This window comes from Dipodomys merriami, unplaced genomic scaffold (genome assembly GCF_024711535.1).
Source record: "Dipodomys merriami isolate MVZ:Mamm:240054 unplaced genomic scaffold, mDipMer1.0.p SCAF_19, whole genome shotgun sequence".
Taxonomy (NCBI): domain Eukaryota; kingdom Metazoa; phylum Chordata; class Mammalia; order Rodentia; family Heteromyidae; genus Dipodomys; species Dipodomys merriami.
Window position 1 is genome coordinate 16766972 of NW_027203270.1, and position 25601 is coordinate 16792572.

Consider the following 25601-nt stretch of genomic DNA (forward strand, 5'->3'; position numbering starts at 1 on the left):
ACATTCTTTTGGGCCAGGTCTACAATGGAGAAAGCAGCTCAGTTAATTTCCCCACCGGAAACTGCACACGACAGTACACATCTGTAGTTTCAGCTGCTTACGAGGCTGAGGCAGGAGGATTGTTTGAGTCCAGGTCTTTGAAGCCTGGAAACACAATAACCCCTATATTAAACAAAAATTAAACCAGCCGAGCACCGGTGGCTCACGCCTGTAATCCTAGCTACTCAGGAGGCTGAGATCTGAGGATCACAGTTCAAAGCCAGTATGGGCAAGAAAGTCTGTGAGACTCTTATCTCCAATAAACCATCAGAAAACCAGAAGTGGCACTGTGGCTCAAGTGGTAGGGCACCAGTCTTGAGCTGAAGAGTTGAGAGACAGCACCCAGGCCCAGAGTTCAAGCCCTACAAAGGGCCAAAAAAAAAAAAAAAGAAAAAAAAGAAAAAAAGAAAAGAAAAGAAAAGAAAGAAAGAAAAGAAACAAGCCAACAGCAACAATAAAACTTCATGAGCTGGTAGCAAGCCCGGGGTCCTGAGTTCAAATTCTAGTTCAAATCCTGCCTCTAAAATGCAAAGTATAGTGAAACCACCCTCTGTTGAAAACCCAGCTTGCCCCTGTGATGAATAAATGCTGTTGCCTGTGCTCTGCCCAGCCTGGGCCTTCTCCTGGGCACTCTACTGCCTTTGGAGGTGAGTCAGTGGGGCTGGGATTGGCTAGGCTCCAGCCTTGCTTTCCCAGCATCATGAAGCCACGTGGAGGTCAATGCTGGCCTGACTTGGACACTGTACAGAGTGCCTGTCTCCAAGGCGCCTCTGCCATGAAATGTCCAGTAGATGGTGTGAGCCAGCAGCAACCAGGACCTTGAAACTGACATGAGATATTCAAAAGGAAGGAGGGTTTTTTTTGGTTGGTCATGGGGCTTGAACTCTGGGCTAGGGCGCTGTCCCTGTGCTCTTCGGCTCAAGGCAAGCGCTCTACCACTTAAGCCACAGCGCCACTTCTGGTTTCTAGTGGTTTATTGGAGATAAGAGTCTCACAGACTTTCCTGCCTGGGCTGGCTTTGAACGGTGATCCTCAGATCTCAGCCTCCTGAGTAGCTAGGATTATAGGCATGAGCCGCCAGCGACTCCTGAGAGTTTTGATCTTTTAGTTATTTTTGTCTGCTGTCATCTCTGACCCAAGTAGCTCTCTGAAAGCTCCTTAATTTTAGTTTATCAAGCTAATGGACTATGGACAGATCACGGGAAATAGCAGAAGTGATCTTGTCCTGAAGCATGGGAAATCATCACCTAGTAAGAATCTCAGAGTGGGGCTGGGTGGCTCAGTCTTGTACGGAGCTTCGCAAAGGGAGAGGGTTTTGTCTTTCTAGGAGGATGGGGGAAGGGAGACGGTGCCAGCTGGCCAGGTCATCTTGTGAGCCAGATAAGGTCTCCCAGGTATCTGTGTCAGGCATCAGATCCCTATCTCTTCAGGCTGTGGGGACCCTTCCGGACAGAAGCGGGAATATCTGCTGGACAGGGTGTCCTGTGTGTACAGAGGCTGTTCACTAACAGGACACAGCCAGGGCCCGGGCCATGGCTCATGGGCAGAGCACCAGTCTGGCCTGCACCAGGTCCTGGTTTCCATCCCTACCACAACAAATCCCCCAAACTCCAAAGAGACAGTTTTGCAAAGCCAGGCCTGTGTCTGCAAAGATTTGCACTTCAAGTACAGCCCAAATGGTTGGGGTGGGATATTTTAATCTTCTGCACAGCCCCTGGTCCTGTGCTGGGGCTCAGTGAGTGAGTGAGAGGAGCTGGGGGAGGAAGGCAAGGAAGGAAAAGGAAAGAGTTTGGTGCCTTGAGGTGAATGGGAAATGCCCAGCCTGACCAGCCAGGGCCCTGTCTGAAGTTGCTTGGGGATTTGGGCAAGGTGGGGATAATAGGAACCACTTTTTTTCTTTTCTATTTTCTTTTCTTTCTTTCCTTTTCTTTTCCTCCCTCCCTTCCTTCCATCTTTTCTTTTTTGTGCCAGTCCTGGGACTTGGTTGCTGTCCCGGAGTTTTGTTTTGTTTTGTTTTTTACTCAAGACCAGGACTCTACCGCTTGAGCCACAGCTCCACTTCTGGAATGTTGTGGTTAATTGGAGATAAGATTCTCATGGACTTTCTTCCCCGGGCTGGCTTTGAACCATGGTCCTCAGATCTCAGCCTCCTGAGTAGCTAGGATAATTCCTCACCCTCCATAGAATTGAGAGGTTGCTACTTACAGAAAGAGAGCTTAAACTACAGAAAGAGCAAAGCAGCTAGACAGCTGGAGCAACTTTCCTGGTGGATGGGCTTGGGAAAGCAGGCTTAGGAGACAACTTGCAAAGTATGGGTGAGCACATGCTCTGGGAGGCTCCTGGCTCAGCCTCTAGCTGGGAGAAGCTTTTTTTTTTTTGCCGGTCCTGGGGCTTGAACTCAGGACCTGAGCTCTGACACTGAGCCTCTCTGTGCTCCAGGCTAGCGCTCTACCACTTGAGCCACTGCACCTCTTCTGGCTTTTTTTTGTTTGTTTTAGTAGTTTATTGGAGATAAGAGTCTCAAGGACTTTCCTGCCTGGGCTGGCTTTGAACCGTGATCCTCAGATCTCAGCCTCCTGAGTAGTCAGGATTACAGGCATGAGCCACTGGTGCTTGGTGGAAGATTAGCTTTGTGTTTGTCTTTTAGGCTAAAAGGATTTAGTATCAGGGTGGGAAAGAGCCTTGAACACATTAATGAGTTAGAGTCCAGAGTCCATGTGGAGGAAATTGCTGTGGTTACAACCAGGCAAGAAAGGCTTGCCGCTTGCCGGGTGGGGGAGGCTGTAAGTGGGGAGAGGGGATTCCTCTGGAAGCTAGTTGTCAGACCTGCTTGAGCTTTGCAGCACTCCTCCGGGAATCAGATGAATGAGGCCCAGCCCATGGACTGCGCTGGTTGACCAAGTATAATCTGTGATTGTCACTCTGCCTCAGGGGGCTCAGCTTGCACGTTCTGAAGCCTTGCACCAGAACTGCATGGCCCTCCCCCCATCCTAGCACTGACCCGGGACATGCGCAGGAAAACACATGGTAGGGCCCACTCTTTCCAAAAGCTATTTATTACTGCACAAGAAACCCCTTATGGGCTGCCTGTGTGTGTGTGTGTGTGTGTGTGTGTGTGTGTGTGTGTGTGTGTGTGTGTGTGTGTGTGTGTGTGTGTGTGTGTGTGTGTGTGTGTGTGAGAGAGAGAGAGAGAGAGAGAGAGAGACAGAGACAGAGACAGAGACAGAGACAGAGACAGAGAGACAGAGAGTGTATTGGGGCTTGATGGGGCTTGAACTCAGGGCCTGGGTACTGTTCCTGAGTTTTCTTAGTCAGGTGTCGCTTGCTTCTTTCTTCCTTCCTTTTTTCTTTCTCTCTCTCTCTCTCTCTCTCTCTCTTTCTTTCCCTCTTTCTAATTTTTTTTAAAAATTGTGATCTTTTTTCTTTTTTTTTGGTCGGTCATGGGCCTGAACTCTGGGCCTGGGTGCTGTCCCTCAGCTCTTCAGCTCAAGGCTAGCGCTCTACTGCTTGAGCCACAACACCACTTCCGGCTTTTTTCTTTTTGCTTATGTGGTGCTGAGGAATCGAACCCAGGGCCTCATGCATGCAAAGCAAGCACTCTACCACTGAGCCACCTTCCCAGGCCCTAGTGAGTACATTTCTTATCAAGCATTGTAGCCTCCTCCTTTGTTTCCCCTTCCCATCCCTTCCCAGCCTCCCCCCCACCCCCCCACCCAATCCTCCCCCCACCCACCAAAGTTGTAAAGTTCGTTTTTGACATGACAACGTGTACTTCTCATTGTTGCAACAGGTCCACCTGTATCCTTATTTAAACGACTTGTTTTTCCCCTTCCCCTCCACAAATTATACCGACATCAAATAGGTGAAAGCAGGGGTTATAGTGTGGGGGAGGGACATACAAAGCAACAAAGAAATAATCTTATAAATGCGTTAGAAACAAATGCATGAAAGAAAAAAAAACATTTAAATACATATCTTAGGGTTCATTTTCCTAACATCACCTTATCTGACCTTTTCTGCTTGACTCTTTCTAATTTTTTAAATTGTTATAAAGGTGATGTTCAGAGGAGGTTAGGGTTACATAAGTCAGGTAAAGAGCATCTTTTTAAAATATAATTTTATTGTTAATATTACAGAGGGGTTACAGTTTCCTAAGTCAGGTAATGAGTACATTTCTTTTTGGACAATGTCACCCTGTCTTTTGCTTTCTCTAAGGCTAGCTTTTTGGTGGTTCATCGGTGATAAGAGTCTAACAGACTTGCTTGCCTCAGGTGGCTTTCAAATCATGATCTACAGATCTCTGCCTCCTGGATAGCTAGGATTATGGGTGTGAGCCATGAGCTCCTCGCTGGTTCTGGCTTCTTGTTTTTGTCATGTGGTTATTTAAGAGTCCCTTGAGCAGCAAGGGCAGGTACAGCAGTCACCAGAGCACCAGAACCCAGAGTGGACAGCAAGGTTACTAAGAGGTCACGGCAAGGTGATTCCAGTGCATTCTCATCCGTGACAGCTTTGGTAAGCATCTTGCTCTACCACTTGAGTCAAAGCTCCACTTCCAGATTTTTGGTAGTTAATAAGAGATCAGGCTCATGGCCTTTCCTGCCCTGGCTAGCTTTAAATCATGATCTTCAGATCTTAGCCTCCTGAGTTGCTAGGATCATAGGCATGAGCCACTGAGGTCCAGCTTTTTTGTTGTTGTTGTTTGTGTTTTAGTATTATTGTTATTGAGGTGCTGGAGATTGAACTCAAGTTTCTTACAAGCCAAGCAAGTGCTCTACCCAGCCACACTCCAGGCCCTTCTATTTATTGCAAAATTAATACGTAAGATTTGCAAATAGAATAAAACACAGAAAATAATAAGTCAAATTCCTGAGATAATCACTATCAACCATCTCTCCACTATGAGCAATGTGTGTGTGTGTGTGTGTGTGTGTGTGTGTGTTAGTCCTGAGCACTGTCTCTAAGCTTTATGCTCAAGGCTGGTGCACTACCATGTGAGCCACAGCTTCATTTCTAGATTTTTGATGGTTAATTGGAGTTAAGAGTGTCAGAGACTTTCCTGTCTGAGCTGGCTTTTAACCTCCATCCTCAGATTTCAACCTCCTGAGTAGCTAAATAAACCACAAGTGCTTGGTCCAGTTTTGTTTTATTTATTGTGAGAATTACCCATTATATTAAGTAAATAAAATAACTTTCTGATCCTCCAGTCACCTTCATCAATCACCAGCATTTATTATTATTATTATTATTATTATTATTTTGAAACTATAAAGTCCAGTGCTGGGATTACAGGAATGCACTAACACACCTGGCTGGCATGCCATTCTAGTTTTATTTGTCTACCCATTCCATTTCCAATCTATCATTATTCCTATGGTTATTAGTTTCAGCTCAGTTTTTTGAAGTATAATTTTTGTACATTGAGGTATATGCACATATAATTATCTATATACATTAAATGTATACAAAATTATAATTCCACATTTTGGAGAAATGGATCTTCCATTCCATCCTGGCTCAGAATATTTTTCCATTTCTAGTGTTTTATGTTTTGCAACTTAGATTGACTATTTAAAAATTTCTTAGAAGTGGAATCATCAAGGGAATATCTTTCATATTTGTCTTCTCTCCCCTTAGCATAATGTTTTAGAAATTTCTCTGGATAGTTACCAGGTCACTAGTTTTTCCCTTATTATTGCTGAGTAACAGTACTCTGGCAGATGTATCACACGTAGTTGAAAGATACCTTGGCTATTTTAAGACTGGCTATTTTGAATTAAACTACTGGTTATCCTGTCATACAAGTTTGTGTGGACCATTTCTTCCCCATCCCCCTGCCCCATTTTTTTTTTTTTTTGGCATGGGTCCTGGGGCTTGAACTGAGGCTTGAGTACTGTCCCTGAGCTTTTGTGTTCAAGGCTAGTGCATTACTATTTTGAGCTACAGTGCCATTTCTAGCTTTTTGGTAGTTAATCGGAGCTGAGTCTTACGAACTTTCCTGCCTAGGTTGGCTTTGAACCATAGTCCTCAGATCTCAGCCTCCTGTGTTGCTAGTAGGTGGGTGCCTCTGATACCTTGTTTGTGTGGACCATTTTTGTTCATTCAGTTTATGCAGTAGCCCAAGGAGGCCTGTGTTATAGTTCTCTTCCAAATTGCAGATGGGGAGACTGAGTCACAGACAGTTTCCTTTTTAGCCTGAGGCCACACATCTAGTAAAGACTGAGGTGGGATTCAAATTCAGGTTTGTCTGTCTACACCATATTCCCTCCTAGTGGTAGGTTTGATTCATAACTATTTGGGGCCAGTAAGTATGGAAGGACCTGTCGGCCTTCGTTTCCATGGTCTGTCAAGTCAGAACTGCTTTTTGGCCCACTGCAGTCGTGATAATTGATGATATGAAATCTGTCTTTGAAAAGGACGACGACGACGACGGTGTGTAAGACACTGGAGAGCAATTTCTAGCGAAGGTCATTACAATAACAGCAAGTGAGCAAGCACACACCAAGTTGCGCTACCCAAAGCTCTGGTTGTCTGGAAACCACACACGAATGTCGTTCGTCATCTCCTGAAGATGCCAAGGCTCAGACTGCGTTACTGGGCATATAAAATAGGATATAAATAATACATGTAGAAGAATCTGCTCTGTTCTTTTAGAGCCAAACAGAACAGGGTTTTGGAGCCTGCCGGTGTTTGCTGTTGCTCAGTGCTGCTGCTGACACGAGGAGACAGCGTCCCTCGTGATCTCTTTCTCCAGGTTTGGAGTGAGGGACCTTGGGGGTAGCAGCAGCTGGGAAATTTGGTAACCAGTCAGATAGGGGCCAGAGGTTCTGGGCCTCTAAGCTCCCAAGCCCTTCTCTACGTTCATCAGAAGTATCATATGCAGAAGAATCTTTTCTACTGCTTCCACAATGGGAGAAACTACAGAACAAAAAATTTAAAAGTCCAGCAATGAGCCTGGTGCTGGTGACTCACACCTGTAATCCTAGCTACTCAGGAGGCTGAGAGCTGAGGATTGAGGTTCAAAGCTGATTCTTATTTACAATTAACCAGCAAGGTGAAAGTGGAGCCTGTGACTCAAGTGGTTGAGTGTTAGCCTTGAGCCAAAAAGCTCAGGCATAGCACCCAGGCCCTGAGTTCAACCCCTAATACCTGTGCACACACATAAAAAATATGGCAAAAAAAACAAAAGAAAAAAATGGTGCTGTTCCCAGGGTTTGAACTTGGGACCTCAAGCTCCTAGTTAGCTTTTTATTTTTATTTTTTTGCTCAAGGCTGGTGTTCTACCACTTGAGCCATACCTCCACATCTGGCTTTTTTTTTGCTGGTTAATTGGAGATAAGAATCTCATGGACTTTTCTGCCTGGGCTAGTTTTGAACTGCAGTTCTTAGATCTTAGCTTCCTGAGAAGCTAGGATGACAGGTGTGAGACACTGGGTTTCAGCTGCGAAAAATATTTTAGATACCTTCAGTCACTCAAGCAGTACTTGAAGAACTCTTCTTCCTGTGCCGACCCCCAACAGGAAATCAACACACTTGTGATGGACATCCTGCCTAGCAGGCATCCTCTAGTGACTCTGGGTGTCAAATACTGTGCAGCCCCAGGGCTGAATGCTGCTATGGAGCTGGGACTGAGTTTCCTCAGAGAACCTTCCACGCCCTGGAGTTTGGAAATACCACACAAGTCACTAAGTTCTGCTTCCAAATCCTGAGCCAGTTTATCGTCAGAACTTCTGCTTAATAGATATGCGGCTCTAGAAGAGTCAGGCTGAGCTCTGCCTTCTCAGGCTTGGTTTTGAGGCTTCTGGCTTCTGCCTGAAGGGATGCCAGATGCTTGCTGCTCTCCCTGTGGAACAGGGCCCCTCTGGAGCTGGTCATAAACTCTGGGAGGGGGTGTTAGGAGCTGGGAGGAGACTTAGTATGTTGGCAACTACTGTTCCTGCATCTCTCTCTTTTCAAAATAGAAACTGCTCTCCCACCTCAAATGACCTTTTCAGTCTGTGTCTCTCCCTTGCTTGCCTCCCCGGTCTCTGCACCCTCTGGCCATCTCTTTTCCTCATATGGTATTCTCCCAGAGACACAACTGCACTGTGGGTCCAGCAGAGGGCGCTGGTGCATCTGCCAAGAATGAATGTCAGGCTGGTTCCTTACAAGCCTGGGTGAGTGTGCCCAGGACCTGTGTGGAAGGTGAGGGGGGGGCTTCTGAGTGGGTCCCCACAGCAGGGTTGTGATGTGTTTACTTTCCAAAGGAGGAGAGAGTGGATGGAGGTGCTGTTCTGCCCTGCCTTCATTGTGTAACTGTAGCCTTGTGATCCAAGGAATGGCTGGACCCCCTGGTCCCCACATACTAGGCAAGGCATCTGAAGAGATCTAGGTGGTTTTCATCAATGTCCTGGTCACCCTGGTCTTCCCTCATCCTAGCCAAGAACATTTGCAGTCATTTTGCTGCCCAACAGTGAAGGCACCAGGAATCTAAGGTCAGGAGGGGCAGGGAGAGGGCTCTGTCTGAGTCTCTGGCAGTGGGCGCTGTCTAGTTTTTGTGCAGCCTTGTTTCTAGAGTAGGTTCCCAGGCACAGAAGGCTCTTTTCTTCAGGGCCAAGCATGCATGTCCATGTCTCATCCCAGTAGCCCCTGAGGAGCAGGCTGCGCATCTGTCTGCCCTGAGTTCATGATTAACTTGCCCATCCCCACCCCTACCCTCGACTCCCACCCAGGCACTGCAGCCTTCAGGCTTTACCCGCATTGGGGCAGAGACCCAAGCTGGCAGCCCACCTGGCACTTCGGTCTCCGGCACTGTGAGCTTGGGGGCCTGTGAGGTTGATGCTAGGGCTAAGGGATGGGGTGGGCCGGGGTCTGGAAGAATATCCACTCCCTGACTGCTGCAGTCTTCCCAGACCTCCTTTTCCTCCAAATTTTATTATTTTTTGTTTACCCCAAAGTGGCTATGGACACCTTCAAAAGCTGTCCCCTTTTAGTTCTCTTCCAAACTGGTTTCTTCAAGTGCAGTAGGTTTACATGTGACTATCTGTTTTGAATTCAGGGCCTCATACTCGTTCGGGGGATTTTCTCGGCTGGTACTCTACCACTTGAGCCATGCTTTGCAGCCTGACTTTTTGCTAGTTCATTGGAGATGAGTGTCTTGGACTTTTCTGCTTGAGCTGGCTTCTAACTATGAGCCTTAGAATTTCAGCCTCCTGGGTAGCTAGGATTACAGGTGTTAGCCACCAATACCTGGCTACTTTTCTTTACCTGGGAACCACACTGAAATAAAATTTAATAAATCTGTATTGGCTTCATATATATATATGTGTATATACATACATACATACCATGGATTGCCACACGGAGATGCTTTAAGTAAAGAAGTAAGCTAATTTAATGAAAGCAGAGTACTGATTGGAAAGCTTGCATTGAGAAACACTGGCTGGGCCACACCACACTTGCTGGCTGGGAATGGTATTGTTTTGCAGTGAAGTGTGTGTTAGTCCTGTTTATGACCAGCAAAGCTATTCCCCATTTCTCCTTGTGTGCCCCAATCTCCTGCATACAGCTGCCCACATGGAAAGCGCTTGATGAATGTTGATGGCGTGAGCTAGCCCTGAGTAGAGGGGCATTGTGTTTTCTGCCCTGTGTTTCCTTGGGGGTGTGGTGTATGCTGGCAGGGGCTAGAGTAGACATTCAGCAGGGGGTAAGGGGGTTCCTCTCTGTGCCCCAAAGGCAGAGGGCTTGTGGGATGGGCAGAAGAAAAGATCCACCTCTTAGTGTAATCATATTCTGAGAGGTTTTCAGCCACATTTGGGTTTGGGAGGAGTGGAGAAGGCCTAGAACCAGAATGAATGATGGAACTTGCTTGATGGAGATTTCAGTGCCTTCCTACCAGCCGTGCACTTGACGGGAACAAGCTCCCAGACAGTGGAGGATATTCCATCCACCCTTCTCTCCCGCTGCAGAGGGCTCATGAAATCAACTGGGATTCTTGCGTGCCCTGCGTATGTATAGTGTATACCCATGCTGGGCTAGGCCTCTGGCACTGGGCTCCACCATCCCCTTTGCCATCCAATTGAAGTTTACCTGTAAATACTGTGTGATACTGGGGGCTGGAGAGGCCCTGCCCGGGCCAGGTGCTGGGGTTCGTTCCTCTAAGGGTGCTATTTGCCATTCTTTCCCCAGACGCACTCTGAAGTCACTCCTGGTGTACTCCTGGCAGCTGGCCTCAGCTGCCCATCCCAGGGCTGGGTCCTGGGTCACTCAAATCTGGTTATAAATAGATGTTCATGGTTATATCTGTGACCCCCTCCCCCACAGGGGCAGGGCGGCCCAAGGCCATGGCTAATGATGCTTTAGAGCACCAGGTGCGTTCTGGAAGCCCTCAGAGGCTCCCTCCCATCCACTCCCGCTTCCCGAGTCAGCAAGAAGCTGTGCCCACTGGAGAGGCAGGGCTCATGCCCCAGGGCCTTGGAATTCATTTGCTGCCCCCCCTCCCCTTTCCAGCATGGTGCCTTTCCCTGCCTGTATTTTCTGTTTGCTTGAACACCAGACTGTACAAAAACAGGGCAAATTGCTTCAGGGACCTCTTTGGCCCCAACAGGACTGTTTCCAAAGATGGACTAATTGGCTTGTTTTAATTCCCTCCAGCCCCCCTACCGGATTCCTGCTCCCTGGGGGCAGAGCAGTTAGTAGGGGTTTGGGAGGGGGGGCGCGGGAGGGGTCTGAGCGGCCCTGGAGCAAATGGAAGGAGGAGGTGGGTACTTCTGAGCTGAGGGGCTGTCCTTTTCCAAAGGACTTTGGCTCCTTTGGCTTCCACATGAAGATGGGGTCTGTACGTGGCCAGCTGGTCCGCCCAGACGAGGGTGAAGCTCATTACAGACCTAGACAGCAAAAGTTAACGGGTCCCTGCAGCCCCTCGCGACAGTCGTCTGGCAGGATCGGGGGGGGGGGGCAGGGAGGAGCGTCTTGCCTCACCACAGCTTGAGACCAGGTCTGAGGAGTCCCCAGAGCTGGGCAATGTCCGGCCTGGAGGACCCCCTCTCCCCCCCCATAGCTGCACGATGCCCGGCCCGGGGCAGGGGAGGCCGGCGGCGGAGGCTGCGCGCGCGCGCTGGCAGTTTCGCTGGGACGGAGGACGCGGTTTGCTCTCCGTCCTGGCTTTTTTTTTTCTCTGGTTTTAAAGCCGGTGACAGCATCGGGGAAGTATCCCGGCGGGGCCGGGCTGTGAAGCGCGCCCGCCGCCTCGGCCTGGAGCGGGACCCGGGGCGCGCAAGCGGGCCGCGTCCGTCCACCCTCCCCACCGGGCCGGCGGGGCCCGCGGGGCCGCGGCGCTGGGGGCGGGGCCGGGGCGGCACCGGGCTCGCGGCCGCCAGAGCCCCGGGGAGCCTCGGATCTGCTTCGCGCCCGGGGAGCGGACACCGGCGGCGGCCCCGCGCGGGCCCCCGGGGAGGCGCTGAAGGTCGCCAGGAAGTGAGCGCCCGCGCGCCCGCCCGCGTCACCTGACCCCCGGGCGCACCTCGGCCGGGCGGGGCGGGGCGCGGGCGGCGGGGCCGGGGCGCACCTGGGCGGGGCGCGGGCGGCGCGGAGAGGAGCGCGCTGGGCCGGGCAGCGGGGACGCGCGGCGGGCGGGCGGGCGAGGGCGCGGCCGAGCGCCCGGGCGGCCTCGCCATGTCCCAGCCGGCCGGGAGGATGCACTGCCGGAAGGCGGGGATCCGCGCCGCCGTGGTGCTCATCGGACTCCTGCACAAATCCCGAAGGCAGAATAAGGAGAAAAGGTAAAGCGGCCGCGGCGCCTCCGCCGCTCGGCTTCCCTCGCTGGAAATTCTTTGGGGTGCACTTTGCCAACCGGTCCTAGGCGTCTTTCCAGAAGCCGTCGGGGCGGGGGGGGGGGACGAGCGAGTTGGGACCTGCCCCCCCACCCCGGGTGTCCTGCGCCTGGCAGGAGGACCTTGGCCGTGTCGTCGGGTGGCCGGGAGGGAGCATCGGGGTTCATCCCCGACGGGCAGAGGGACCCCAACTTCTTCGTCCCGGACCTCGCCTTTGCAGATCGCGGCACCCCAACGGGAGCCTGCAGCGCGGGCAGCGCAGCTCCCGCCCGGACGACCGGCCACGGCTGAGCCCGAGCGGCGCGTGGCTGTTTGCTTCTCGGCAACTTGTCTGAGCCCTGCCCGAGCCCCGCCGGCTCTGCGCTCGGGGTCGGGAGGGGAGGACCGAGTGTGTGTGTGTGTGTGTGTGTGTGTGTGTGTGTGTGTGTGTGTGTGTGTGTGTGTGTGTGTGTGTGTGTGTGTGTGTGTGTGGAGGGTGCCCCCTCCCACCCCACACCCCGGATCTCTCTGGTTGCGGGGTGTTTGCCTTCCCTCCTGGGTGTTGCAGAGCGCGTTGCTTAGGCTGTTTTGGGGACGATCAGGACCTCGGTGGGGTGAGAGGTGAGGGGTTGAGGATGGAGGGGGGGGGGAGACAGCTTCCTGGGGGTCCAGTCCCCAGCGGCAGGTGTGACACCCACCAGACCCCCAGGGAGCAGCTTGTTGGCACCGACCTCCCTCTTCTGCCAGGCACGTGGCAAAGCTGCTCCGCAGGGGCGGGGGTGGGGGGCTGGGAGGGCGTTGGGGGGGAGCTGCTGCCTCCATTCCCAGCCGCCCTGCTGGGTACTGATTTCCAGAGGAGTTTGGCGGTGGTTGGAGCCGCACACTGCCCAAGACAAGGGCCTGGCCAAGGGCACACGGGAGCCAGGTTCACCTAGGAGGTGACTGGCTACCCCCTCCCCCCACTCCCCGGGGGAGGGCAGTGTTGGGCAGCGCAGAGGAGGGCCAGTGGGAGGACAGCAGCCGGTGTGGGTGTCCTTGGGGGTGGGCTTGCTTCCCATCTTCTTATCCTTGCGCTTCCCAAATGTCCGCCTTAGGACGCTACCCCAGGGGAATGACTTATGGCGGGGAAGCTTGAAATAACGTTGAGTCACTTCGGGCTAAAGCCCTTCCCTATCCAGTTCTCTACCAGTCCTTCTGATTTCTCCAAGGGGAAAGTTTCAGGTTGGTGCTCGTCTGGCTTCAACATCTCCCCCCTCCCCCACCTTCATTTTTCATTTTAATTTCCCTCTCTCTTTTTCTTTTCTAACACTTGCTAAGCGGCTTTTTGCAACCGAGAGTGTAAGCAGGCTGGATCTCTGTAAGGCAGAAAGGCTAACCTCCCCGGGAGGGAGATCATTTTGGTTTTGGAGACTTGTGGTATGTTTTTGCTATTTGTGGCAGTAAGATAAGGCATCACTTATTTGTTTACTTATTTACTTATGGTGTTGGCACTGGGGCTTGAACTCAGGGACTCATGATCTCTCCTGGCTTTTTATTTTTTTTCACTCAAGGCTGGTGCTCTACCACTAGAGCCATACTTCCATTTCCAGCTTTTTGGTGGTTCTTGGGAGTCTCTTGGACTTTCCTACCTGGGTTGGTTTTGAACTACGAGTCTCAGATCTCAACCTCCAGAGTTAGCTAGGATTATAGGCATGAGCCACCAGTGCTCAGCTTTAAAGCATGGCTTTAAATTAAACATAGGCAGCTTCTGGAATGGGTGTATTTTATAGAAATACTAGTAATCAAGTACAGATGGCATTGCGTCAAGCAGACATCCCACAGGTGGGGTGGAGTGGCTGACGTTGGGGATGTGTGTCTAGGGGGGGAAAGCTTCTAGCAGAACTCTGGGGCCCACAGTTCCAGGCTTGGGTTCCATTTGCCCCTGGACTTTGACTTCTTTCTATTCCTTGCTCTTCATTCCCCATCTTATCTGTGGAGTCAGGATGAATAGGTCAGCCTTCCGGAGTGGATGGTCCGAGACAAGCTGGAGCTGTTTTGGGGCAGTCAATGGAAACTGCCGGACACAAAGGCAGATGCATCAGCCCAGTTCCTGCTCTGGGGACAGAGGGAGTGGTATGGTTGGAAAAGCGCCTGTGCAGGAAGCTGGAGTCCCAAGCCCCGAATCTCTGTGACACTGCCCATTCAAATGCTCCAAGCTTTAGTTTCTGCCTGTCCAGGAGGGACTCTGGAGGTCTCAAAGCGCTGCATGATGATGGAGGGGCTTGATGAGAACTGATCCCCTCTCCTGCCATTGGCCTGTGACACTAATGATTAAAGAAAGATATCTGGTGGTGACAACCTCATTCATTAGTGATCAAGACCAGCCATGCGCAGGACAAGGAGGCAGCCATCAGGTGGGGGAGAGTTTGGAGAGAGAAGGAAGGGATGTAGTGAGATACAGGGAAAGGCTTGGACAGGGCACACAGTGGTAGCCCAGGCCTGGATGTCTTTCTTCCTAGATGCTGTGGGCTCCTTCCTGTAATGCAGGATGACAGTACTGGCTCTCTTAATTCTCAACAACTTCATCCCATTCTAATGTTCTTCCAGACATCTTTCATGCTTTGGCTATGAACTTACCTCTCTCTCAGATAGACTGGTTTCATCTTGTTGCAAACTGACCTTTGCTTCCCTGCCAGTAATCTGGAGTTTTTGTGTCTTTAAACGCTTTAAGCATCTGAAAATCAGTGAGGTGTACACTATTGACCCTTGCTCTGCGGGTGCTGGCTGCCCATGGTAGAGAGGGGCCTGGAGCAAGCTGCAGCTGCTGGCTTTCCTGAAGCTTCCCCCAAATGTCGTGCTGGGTGTTAAATTTGCTGCGTTCTTCCTTCCTCTCCCTCCTCATCACAGGTCAACTCAGACTCAGGCCCCTCCTCCTCCTCCTCTGCCACCTTCTTCTCTTCCTCCCGGTAGGCTCCATCCATCCATCGATCTTCCCAGCACTTCTAATTGACAGGCCTGCCCAGATAACACCCTGGGCTATTTGTCTTCAGGGTTGAAATGGTCACATGTGGCTGGCTGGCAGGAATGTCCCCGTGGTCCTCATCGTCCTTCTGCTTGCCATTAGCCACATAGAAATAAGCATATTGGGGGAGGCAGGTGGGTGTGCCAGGGTGGAAGGTAATGGGATGGATGTCACATTGAGGCCCAGAACCAGCAGGACTCCTGGATCCCCTGGGTAGATCCTGGAGTTGTGATCAGAGATCCAGCCTCAGTTTACCTGCTGGGTGTGTGACGCTCACCAGGCTTAACTTGGTAGTTCTCTGCTGGAATTGTGGGGCAGCCTGGAGTTTCTCTCAGGGTCTTTAGGGTTTCTGTGTGGGGGGGGAAGGGAGATTGAGTACTGGAATGACCCCAGTTGGGAAAGCACAACAGTGCTTTCATCTCCATGAAGTGGATGACAGTGGCATCCAGAGTGGCCCTCTGTAGTAGCAGAAGCCGATGGTGGGGAGTTTACCCTGTATGTAGGGGCATTCAGCACTTGGGTAGGAAGGAAGGCGGCTGTGGCCTGCAAACATGGATGGGTGTTCTCAGAGATGGGGGGGAGGCCTTGGGTGTGACTTTGTGAACCAGAGAGCAGTTAGAAGAAAGGAAAAGAAATCCCCTTCCTACAGAGTTCGGGACTACTCCCACTGTGGGGTTTGTGAGGTTTTATGAGGTTTCTTCTTGTCTGGTGCTGATGGCTCACATTTGTAATCCTAGCTACTTAGGAGGCTGAGATCTTTAGATTGTGGTTCAAAGCCAGCTTGGGCAGGAAAGTCTGTGAGACCTTTTTTTTTTTTTTGTCTGTCGTGGGGCTTGAACTCTGGGCTTGGGTGCTGTCCCTTAGCTCTTTGGCTCACGCTGAGCACGCTACTGCTTGAACTACAGTGCCACTTCTGGTTTTCTGGTGGTTTATTGGAGATAAGAGCCTCACGGACTTTCCTGCCCAGGCTGGCTTTGAACCGTGATTCTCAGATCTCAGCCTCTTTGAGTAGCTAGGATTACAGATGTGAGCCACTGGCGCCTGGCTTGTGAGACCCTTTCTCCTGCTAACCACCAGAAAACTGGAAGTGATGCTGTGGCTGAGAGTGCTAGCCTTGAGCAGACAATCTCAGGGACTGTGCCCGGGCTCTGAGTTCAAGCCCCATCACTGACCAAAAAAATTTTTTTTATTATTTAGCAATTTCTTGGTGGCAGGTACCCAAATGGGCCCTGGTTGTAGAATGTGTAGGGTTGCTACTGCGGGGGGGGGTGGTTATAAGAAAAAGCCCACCCCCTGGTTTTTTTTTTTTTGATTCTGTTTTTAGCACTGGGGATTGGATTTGGAGCTTTGCACTTATGCAGAAGGCACAGTACCACTTGAGCCACACTTCTAGTCTTTTTTTTTGTGGAATTGGTTATTTATTTATTTATTTTTGGGGTCCGGTAGTGGGGCCTGAACTCTGGGCTTGGGCGCTGTCCCTCAGCTCTTCAGCTCAAGGCTAGCGCTTTACCACTTGAGCCACAGAGCCACTTCTGGCTTTTTTTTTTCTTTTTGCTTATGTGGTGCTGAGGAATTGAACTCAGGGCCTCAGGCATGCAAGGCAAGCGCTAAACCACTGAGCCACCTTCCCAGCCCCAGAATTGGTTATTTTTTGAGGAATAGTCTCAGCTCATGCCTGGCCTGGCCTGGACTTGGATCTTCCTGCTTGTGTTTCCTGGTGTCACTGGGGGTGACAGGCACAGAGGATAGCATGGTACAGCCTACGGTCCATCCATGGACAGCTCATGGTGTCAGTCCTTGTGGTCTGTCTTATTGCAATTGTTTACCTACCATCCCACTTCCCCAGGAATTATTTCACATGAAATCCTAGACAGTTGATAAGTTCATTCTTGTTTTTTTCCCTTGCCAGTACTAGGGCTTGAACTCTGTACCTCCCACTTCAGCTTAGTTTATCCACTAAAGGGTGAGACTCTACCACTCGAACCACAGCTCTACTTCTGGCTTTCTGCTGTTAATTGGAGATAAGAGTCTCATAGACTTTACTACCAGATTGGTTTGGAACATCGATCCTCAGATCTCAGTCTCTTGAGTAGCTAGGACTACAGCTGTAAACCATAGACACCTGGCCAATGGATCAGTTCATTCTTACTTCAGTTTGCATCTAAAAGATAAGGATTTATTTAAAAAAAAAAACAGTATCATACCCTCCCAAATCAGTAATTTCTTAATTTCATATCTAGTCAATTCAACTGTCCTGTATTGTCTCATACAAGTTTTCGAAAAGTTTTCAGAGTCAGGATTCAGGCAGCCAAAGGTGATCAGTCTGCCTTTCCTAATCTGTAACTTTTCTTCCTCAACTCCTTGTGTGTCCCCCTCACAATCCATTTATTGGAGAAGTTAGATTGTCCTTCCTTGTTTTCTTTCAAGGCACTGGGGAGAGAAGCAGGGGAGGGGGCATATGAGGCAAACAAACAAACAAACAAACAACAAAAAAGTGCTCCCCCACAGAGCTCCTTACCCAGCCACAGTCACCAGCCTTGTAACATGGGATATAGGCATCATCCAATTTGCTTTGATTTCTCATCCTCCTTCTCCCTCTTCCCTCCTTTTCCTCCTTTCCCTCCCTCCTCCTCCTTCTTCTCTTCCTCCATTCATCTTCTCCTTTTCCTTCTTGTCTTGGCAAGACCGTGCTGCCAGAGATTGATACTCTATTTTTGGGGGGTTGATGACTGTGGATGGAGTTGTTCTGGGGTTCTGTTAAAACCTGGTGTTCAGGAGGAAACTTGCCTTTGGGGCCAGCCCTCTGAACTAGCTGGACCTCAGGGCTGAGCCTGTGGGGGCATCCAGGAGCCCCAGAGTTCCAGGATCAGGAAGCTCGAAGGGGTCCCCAGCAGGAGCTGGCCCACTCCCCAGCTCCACAACAAATGGCTGGTTGTTGTCTTGTAAGGGGGTGGCTGGGCCCTGCCACTTCCGAAGGCCCTGTCTCTGGCTCTCCTGCTCTGATGTGGGAATGCTACCCAGTTGGTTGTCCTTGCTCTAAAGAACTTCTCCCATTGACCAGCCTTGTGTTATTAACTTCCATGAGAGTCTGAGGGTTAGCTTCTTGGAATTTAAGGGGACAGAATTTGAGGCATCAGTGAGTTTGTCTGATTCTTCTTTTTTTTTTTTTTTCTTTTTTTTTGTCGGCCGTGGGGCTTGAACTCTGGGCCTGGGCGCTGTCCCTCAGCTCTTCAGCTCAAGGCGAGCGCTCTACCACTTGAGCTACAGCACCACTTCCGGTTTTCTGGTGGTTTATTGGAGATAGGAGTCTCACGGTCTCTCCTGCCCGGGCTGGCTTTGAACCGTGATCCTCAGATCTCAGCCTCCTGAGTAGCTAGGATTACAGGCGTGAGCCACCAGCGCCCGGCTTGTCTGATTCTTCTAGAGCCACTTTTTTTTTTTTTGTAGCCTGGGCTACTCATTGAGAGAGGTTGAACTCATGATTCTTCTGTCTCAGCATCCTGAGTGCTAGGATGACAGGTGTATGCTGCTATACCTAGTTTTAGTTATGATTTTAATGTCTTATGTGGTGTTTTGCTTCTAATCTCTCTCATCCAGTCTCCTTACAGGGGCCAGAGCAGAGTTTTAAAAATTCAAATATTCAAGCCTGTGTCCTGTAGAGAGTTCTCTGCAGGTTGGCTATTATACATGAGATAAAATCTAATGACTTTATCTCCTACCACTCCCCCCCCCCCCCCCCCATGATGTCTGTATTTTTACTTCAGAAGCCTTCCTTCTGCTCCTGGAACCTGCCAAGTGTGTTCCTGCCCCAGGCCCTTTGCACCTGCTGTTAACAGAGACTTAATTGGCTTGTGCTCCCTACCTCAGGGATTCTTAACCTCAGGGTCACCTTCTTTAAAAGTATTCCTCTGACCATTGCAATCTAAGCAGGTCATTTCTCTTGTCATCGATTTACCCTGATTTATTTCTTCTGAGGTGCTTGTTGTTGACTGATGTTATCTGTTGTTGTAATAAAGCAGCTGACTAGCTTTTCTCCTTGCTAGAATGTGAACGAAGTCACCTTTGTCACCTCAGAGTCTCCACTGCTCTGGTTAAGGAGTGTTCAGTGGACACTTGCTGAATGATTGAAGACAAAATCTAGTGAAATGTGCCATTATCCCTGAGATCCCCTAATACTGCAGCGCTTTCATGATGTAGGTTTTTTTTTTTTTGGTCAGTCGTGGGGTTTGAACTCTGAGCTTGGGCGCTGTCCCTCAGCTCTTCAGTTCAAGGTGAGCACTCTACCACTTGAGCCACAGTATCACTTCTGGTTTTCTGAGTAGTTTATTGGAGAGAAGAGTCTCATGGTCTTTTCCTGCCTGAGCTGGCTTTGAACCGTGATCCTCAGATCTCAGCCTCCTAAGTAGCTAGGATGACAGGTGAGAGCCACCAGTGCCTGGCATGATGTAGGTTTTAAGGTGCCTTTTTCTTGTCTGGGATTGGGGAACCTCTCCCTTCATGTTCCTTCCATGAGCTCTTGGACAGAAATGCAAATGATCGCTTGTACATTCTGTCCTAATTCCTTCCACCCCTTCCCTAAGCCTTCTCTGCATGGTCTTGGGACCGTAAGACCAGAGGAACAGGGCTCAGGGATGAGGTTTGGGCTGGGCACCAGGCTGTCTGGGCTTTTAGATGTCAGGTCCTGAGGCTGTAGTCTCATAAGCAACAGCAGGCTCCCTTCATTTATGCCAGAGAGGAGCCAGTGGGCGTCTGAATTAGTGAACAATTGCCATTAACCAATATATATATATAATTTCTTTCTAAATGCAGTTTTATCTTTGGAGTCTGAGTGGTGCACAGATGGCCGTTTACCAGGATGTTGCCAAATAGAGGGCCTGCCAGGCCTGTTTGGTTCAACCAACGAGAATCACTTCTGTGCACAGGGGGGCTGCCCGAGGGCTCAGGAAGTTCCTCAGTCATTTTAAGCAGATGAGGCTCCCCACTTCTGTGTCCCCCACTCCCCCACCCCACCCCAGAAACTCAGTTCCTTGCCTGCCGAATCTGGTATAAGTAAATGATGAGGAGGCCAGAGATAGCAGGTGGACAGTGCTTTTTGTTTTAATTGCTATTAAAAAAAAAATGAATTCTGGCGAGGGATGCTGGTTTTCTACGCCTGCCGGTTATATAACTCTTTAAAGCAATTTTTTAAAAAAAAATAAAAAACACAAGTCAATTTGAAGAAGTAATTGTCAGGTGGTTCTGGGATGTGGGGAAAATAGGGAGGAAGCTGTAAAAAGGCCTGAGCTTGGCTAAGTGCTGTTGGAAGGAGATGTATAGGATATAGGCTCAAATAACACCAAGGCCCAGGGTTATGGAGGTGTGTTTGATGATATAACAAGCCAATGCATTTTCTGGTACTGAGGTTTGACCTCACAGCCTTGTGCTTTACCACTTGAGCCAGGTATCTAGCCTATGATATATTTGTGTGTTTGTGTGTGTTGGGGGTGCGGTACTGGGATTTGAACTCAGGTTCTCACACTTGCTAGGCAGATGCTCTGACACTTGGGCCATGCCTCCAGCTTCCCCAATACATGTTGAAGCTCTGAATTTGCTAGGCTCTGCGCTCAGGGCGTACATGCACATCTGCCTTAATTCTGCCAGTTATTTAGTTAATTGATGTCATTTGCAGTGCTGGAGATGGAACCTGGGGCCTGAAGGACTTTAGATAAGCACTCTACCACTCAGTTATCCCCTAGCCCTTTAGTTTTCTATCAGTTTATTACTATGTATATATATTTTTTGGTAATATATATATATATTACTATGTATATATATTTTTTGGTCCCTGAGTTTTGGTTTGTTTTCTTTCTTTTTTGTCGATTGTGGGGCTTGAGCTCTGGGCCTGGGCACTGTTCCTCAGCTCTTCAATTCAAGGTGAATGCTTTACCACTTGAGCCACAGTGCCACTTCCAGTTTTTTGTTGGTTAATTGGAGATAAGAGTCTCATGGACTTTTCTGCCCAGGCTGGCTTTGAACTGCAATCCTCAAATCTCAGCCTTCTGAGTAGCTGGGATTACAGGCATGAGCCACTGGTGCCCGGCTTGCCTGAATTTTCTTTTCTTTCCTTTAAAAAATTAAAAAAAAATTTTTTTTGCTCAAGACTGGTACGTTATCATTTGAGCTACAGCTCCACTCGCAGCTTTTTTGGTACTTAACTGGGCATAAGTGTCTCGTGGACTTCCCTGCCCATGCTAGCTTTGAACTACAATCCTTAGACCTCAGCCTCCTACGTAGCTAGACTTACAGATGTGAGCGATCATTGCCCTGCCTATGTTGATTCTTAATTTTTTGTTTTTAATGTGTGCTAGTCCTGGGGCTTGCACTTGGGGTCTTGGGCTCTCCCTTGTGTATCCCCCCTCCCCCCCCCCCCGTCCCCCGTCAAGGCTGGTACTCTACCGCTTGAGTCACAGCCCTAATTCTCCTTTTTGCTGGTTAATTAGAGATGAGAATCTCCTAGCTTTATCTGCATTTTGATCCTCAGACCTCAGCCTTCTGAGTAGCTAGGATTACAATCAAGAGCCACCTGCTCTGGCTCCTACTCTGACTGTTCTTCAGCAGAGAGCTGAGGCCCAGGGTGAGGGTGGCTCCTGGTGCCATCAGAGGCAGCCCAGCAGGTTTTTAGCCTGGTTCTAGAGACCGCATGCTGTTGATTTTTTTTTCTCTTTTCACCTGGATCTGTATTGCTCAGGTTGGCTTTGAGCTCTTCATCCTCCTGCTGGGAATACTGGTGCCTGCATCTCTGTGCACAGCGAGACAGTGTTCCTAATTACTACATGATCATGTTGTCAGTTTTCTGTCACGGTGACAAAAGACCTGAGGAAAACAACCTAAGAGAAAGGAGATTTATTTTGGCTCCTGGGTCCAAAGGTTTCAGCTCATGGTCAGTTGTTTCGAGCCTCAGGTGCGGTAGGACATGGTGATAGAGGGGAGCTGCTGACTCTGTGGCTTCTGAGAGACAGAGAAGGCCACAGCAACAAGATTTACTCTTTTTTTTTTTTTTTTTTTTTGGTGCAGGTACTGGGGCTTGAACTCTGGGCCTGGGCACTATCCCTGCACTCTTCAGCTCAAGGCGAGTGCTCTACTGCTTGAGCTACAGCGCCACTTCCGGTTTTCTAGTGGTTTATTAGAGCTAAGAGTCTCATGGACTTTCCTGCCTGGGCTGGCTTTGAACCGTGATCCTCAGATCTCAGCCTCCTGAGTAGCTATAGATACTAATTTATACTAAACTATAGTAATATAGATTACAGGTGTGAGCTACCGGCGCCCGGCTGTCCCTGAGCTTCTTTTACTAGGTTAGTGCTCTACCACTTGAGCCACGGTGCTACTTCTGGCTTTTTTTTTTTTTTGGTGGCTAATTGGACATTAGACTCTCATGGACTTTTTCCTGCCTGGGCTAGATTCAAACCATGGTCCTCAGATTTCAATCTCCGGAGTGGTACTTGGCAGGATTTATTCTTCAGGGCATGCATCAGTGACCTGTGGCCCTACTCCCAGTAGTCTGATCAGCTATGAATTCCTTCATTGGTAAAGTCACAGCCCTCATGAATCCAGTCACCCTCCCTGCCCTCCCCCCCACCAAAAAAAGAAAAGAAAAGAAAAGAAAAGAAAAGCCTGTCAGCTGACAGCATGAGCATAGGAGCCATCAGTGGACATTTTTAGATTCAAACCATAACAATGATTCAGAAGCTAAGACAAGGTTGCAGTGCAAGCCTGGCTTGTAGTGAGTGTAGATCTGAATGAATTTTCACACATTTATCCACCTATGTAGACAACTTTCTAGACCCAGCATGCTCTCCCCGCCTGTCTCTCTGTCTCTCTGTCTCTCTCTGTCTCTCTGTCTCTCTCATGCCTCTCCACAATCCTGGTTTTCCTAAAATCAAGTCTGAGCCTCACCCTGGCGGGGGTGCGTGTGTGTGTGGGGTCCCACTGGTGTCCAGGTGGGACCCAGAACAGACTTCATATTCATCATCATAGCAGGGTGGGCAGAGCGGTGCTGCCCTGAGCTGGGATTTCTGAGTGGGGACACCTGGTTTAAGCTGGAAGAGGACAGTCCTGGAGAACCCACACTTGTTCCTAGGGCTGGGTGAACTTGACCTTCTGTTTGACCTTCTGTTCTCCTTCTGGACATACTTCGTAGAAACCTGGAGCCATGATTCCTCATTGCCCTTGCAGCAAGGGTAGATTGAAAAATTGCCATTTGCTTTTAAGCTCATCAGTTGTGAACATACTGTTTCATAAAGGCTGGGGCTCCAGCCAAGTCCTTTCTGAAGGACCTCCCTGCCCCCAGAGCCGCCCGCCCCTAGGAGCTGGGGACATCCCTGGAGATGTATGGTCCTGTGTGCGTTCTGAGACAGCTGATCTGGCCAGTTCTTATGGTCAGTCCTCTTTGGAGACAGGAGGGGAAGGCCTGTGGATGAAGGCAACCCTTCCCTCCCCTTCCCTCCCCTCCCTTTTTTTCTTTTGTTTTTAATATATGTGTTAGTGGGGCTTGAATTCAGGGCCTTCCACTCTTGCTTAGCTTTTACGCCCAAAGCTGTTGTTCTACCACTGGAACCACAGCTCCACTTCCGGCTTTTTTGATGGTTAAGTTGAGACTAGAGTCTCATTGATTTTCTTGGCTGAATTGGCAAACCTTAATCCTCAGATCTCAGCCTCTTGAGTAGCTAGGGTTACAGGAAAGAGCTGCCAACACCCAGCTGCCCAGTTTTTTCTATTTCCCTCCCTCCTTCCCTCTCTCCCTCCCTCCCTCCCTCCCCTCCTTCCCTCCCTCCCTCCCTCCCTCCCTCCCTTCCTTCTTTCCTTCCTTCCTTCCTTCCTTCCTTCCTTCCTTCCTTCCTTCCTTCCTTCCTTCCTTCCTTCCTTCCTTCCTTCCTTCCTTCCTTCCTTCCTTTTGCGAGTCATGGTGCTTGATACAGCTTGGACACTGTCCCTGAGCTTCTTTTGCTCAAGGCTACCACTTGAGTCACAGCACCACTTTTGGCTTTTTCTTAGAGATAAGAATCTCACATACTTTTCTGCACAGGCTGTGTAGGAAACTCGATCCTCAGATCTCAGCCTCTGGAATAGCGAAGGTTCCAAGCTTGAACCACTAGAACCCAGCCTTTTTTTTTTTTTTTTTCTTTCTTTACTGTGAAGATCTTCACAGAATCAGGGCACGAGCGTGGTACCTGCGGACACGGCACTTCCTCTCCAGTGACAGCCCCATGAAGGAGGCACAGCTCTCATCTTGGGTTTACAGACAAGCTTGATTCACAGGATCTAGCTTTCCACTGCCCTCTCCTACAACGGTGCCTATGATCTAGGCTGAGACTTACAGTGTGAGAGGTAGGAATCTAGGGTAAAGAACTCTAGGGGTAGGTTTCTGAACCCTGATGCTGGGTTTCATCCCTAGAGATTTCTCAGGTCCCCTGGGTGTGGGGGCAGGGCCCCTGTGTTGGAAGAGGGGGCCGGCAGGCCAGCTGGGTCCCTGCAGGTGCTGGGCTGCAGTGTGGCCACTGTGGATTGGCTTTTGGATATTCTTCCTCCTGGTTCCCCCCTGATTCTCTCAGTCAAAATAACAGAAATTATGGAAGACTGTGTATTTGTATGGTAGGAATTAGGAGAGAAGGAACAGGAATGAAAGCCTGGATGGAGCTCTATATTGGGCCTGAGCTGGTCTGGCACTTAAGCCTCAGTTCATTTTCTTTCCTGTGTGGCACTTACCTTTCCAATGTCACACAGCCTGTAGAGTGGGTGCTGGGACTCAAACCTCACGGTGATACCAAAGTTTGTCTTTTCTCCCACTACCTAGTCTGTCTTGACCCCAGCTGAAGTACTTAGCTCCCTGTACTTTGTTTTTACTACAAGCACCTGGGGTTGTGGTCAGTTGGAGGCACCAAGTATGAGACAGGGCTTTCAAACGATGGGACCCCATGTGGCATCTGACCTTGTTCCCTTATTTTTATTTTTATTGGAGGTGTTTGAACTCAAGATCTTGTTCTTGTTTGGCTTGCTTACTTGACCTGGTGCTCTACAATTTTGGAAATGGAGTCTTGAGGACTTTTCTGCCCAGGCTAGTTTTGAACCATGATCCTCTAGATGTCAGGCTTCTGTGTAGCTAGGATGACAGGCATAAGTTACTGACACCCAGATACACTCCCTTATTATGATTTTTTTAAAAGGAAGGAACGGGAAGGATATGGAGCAGTTGAATGTCTTCTGAGTTCTTGGTCCAACCTGGTGAATGCTGGAACCTCACATTGGGAAAGGGTGCACCCTGGCAGACCCTAGTCAAGCTGAAATGTGTCCTGGCTGCTCAGGCCATTGTCCTCAATAATTAGGACAAAAATTATATGCAGCCTGTCTTACCTGCACTCTTATTTTAATAGAACATTTATTTTCATGCAGTATTTAATCCAAGATGCCAAGGCAGAAACAAATGCATAAATCAAAAGGTAGTTGAGACACAGTCTTTTGAAAACCAGATCTGCCAGTGTGCTGGGAAAGGATTTTGATTGACATCCACAAAGGCCAATTACTGAGAGCTGGCAAGGTCCCCCAAGGGCATGGCTGAGGCGGGACAAAGGCTGTGAGGTGAGTGATAAGAAGGAGACTGTGGGCTCCCCTATTTCTGGCTGCCACCGGTTCTCTTGGCAGCCTTTGCCCTCTTGCCCCTCCACAAACTCAAATGCTTTGCAGCAGTCCTGTGTGTAAATGGAGGCATCCCAAATGTTCATTTAAGTCTGTTCCATTTTGCC

General features: G+C 49.6%; 1 protein-coding gene across 8 annotated transcripts in view; it reads left to right on the forward strand.

The window, feature by feature from the left end:
* Rap1gap2 (RAP1 GTPase activating protein 2) overlaps positions 1-25601 on the forward strand; it is a 198383-nt gene that overhangs the window by 54174 nt on the left and 118608 nt on the right. The window contains exon 1 of one of the 8 annotated variants that reach the window (XM_070027512.1): positions 11676-11795. The exons of the other annotated variants lie outside the window; for them this stretch is intronic. Coding sequence (XP_069883613.1) covers positions 11689-11795 — 107 coding nt within the window. The 5' untranslated portion in view covers positions 11676-11688. Of the gene's footprint in view, positions 1-11675; positions 11796-25601 lie in introns of those variants that run through there. 8 annotated transcript variants of the gene reach the window in all.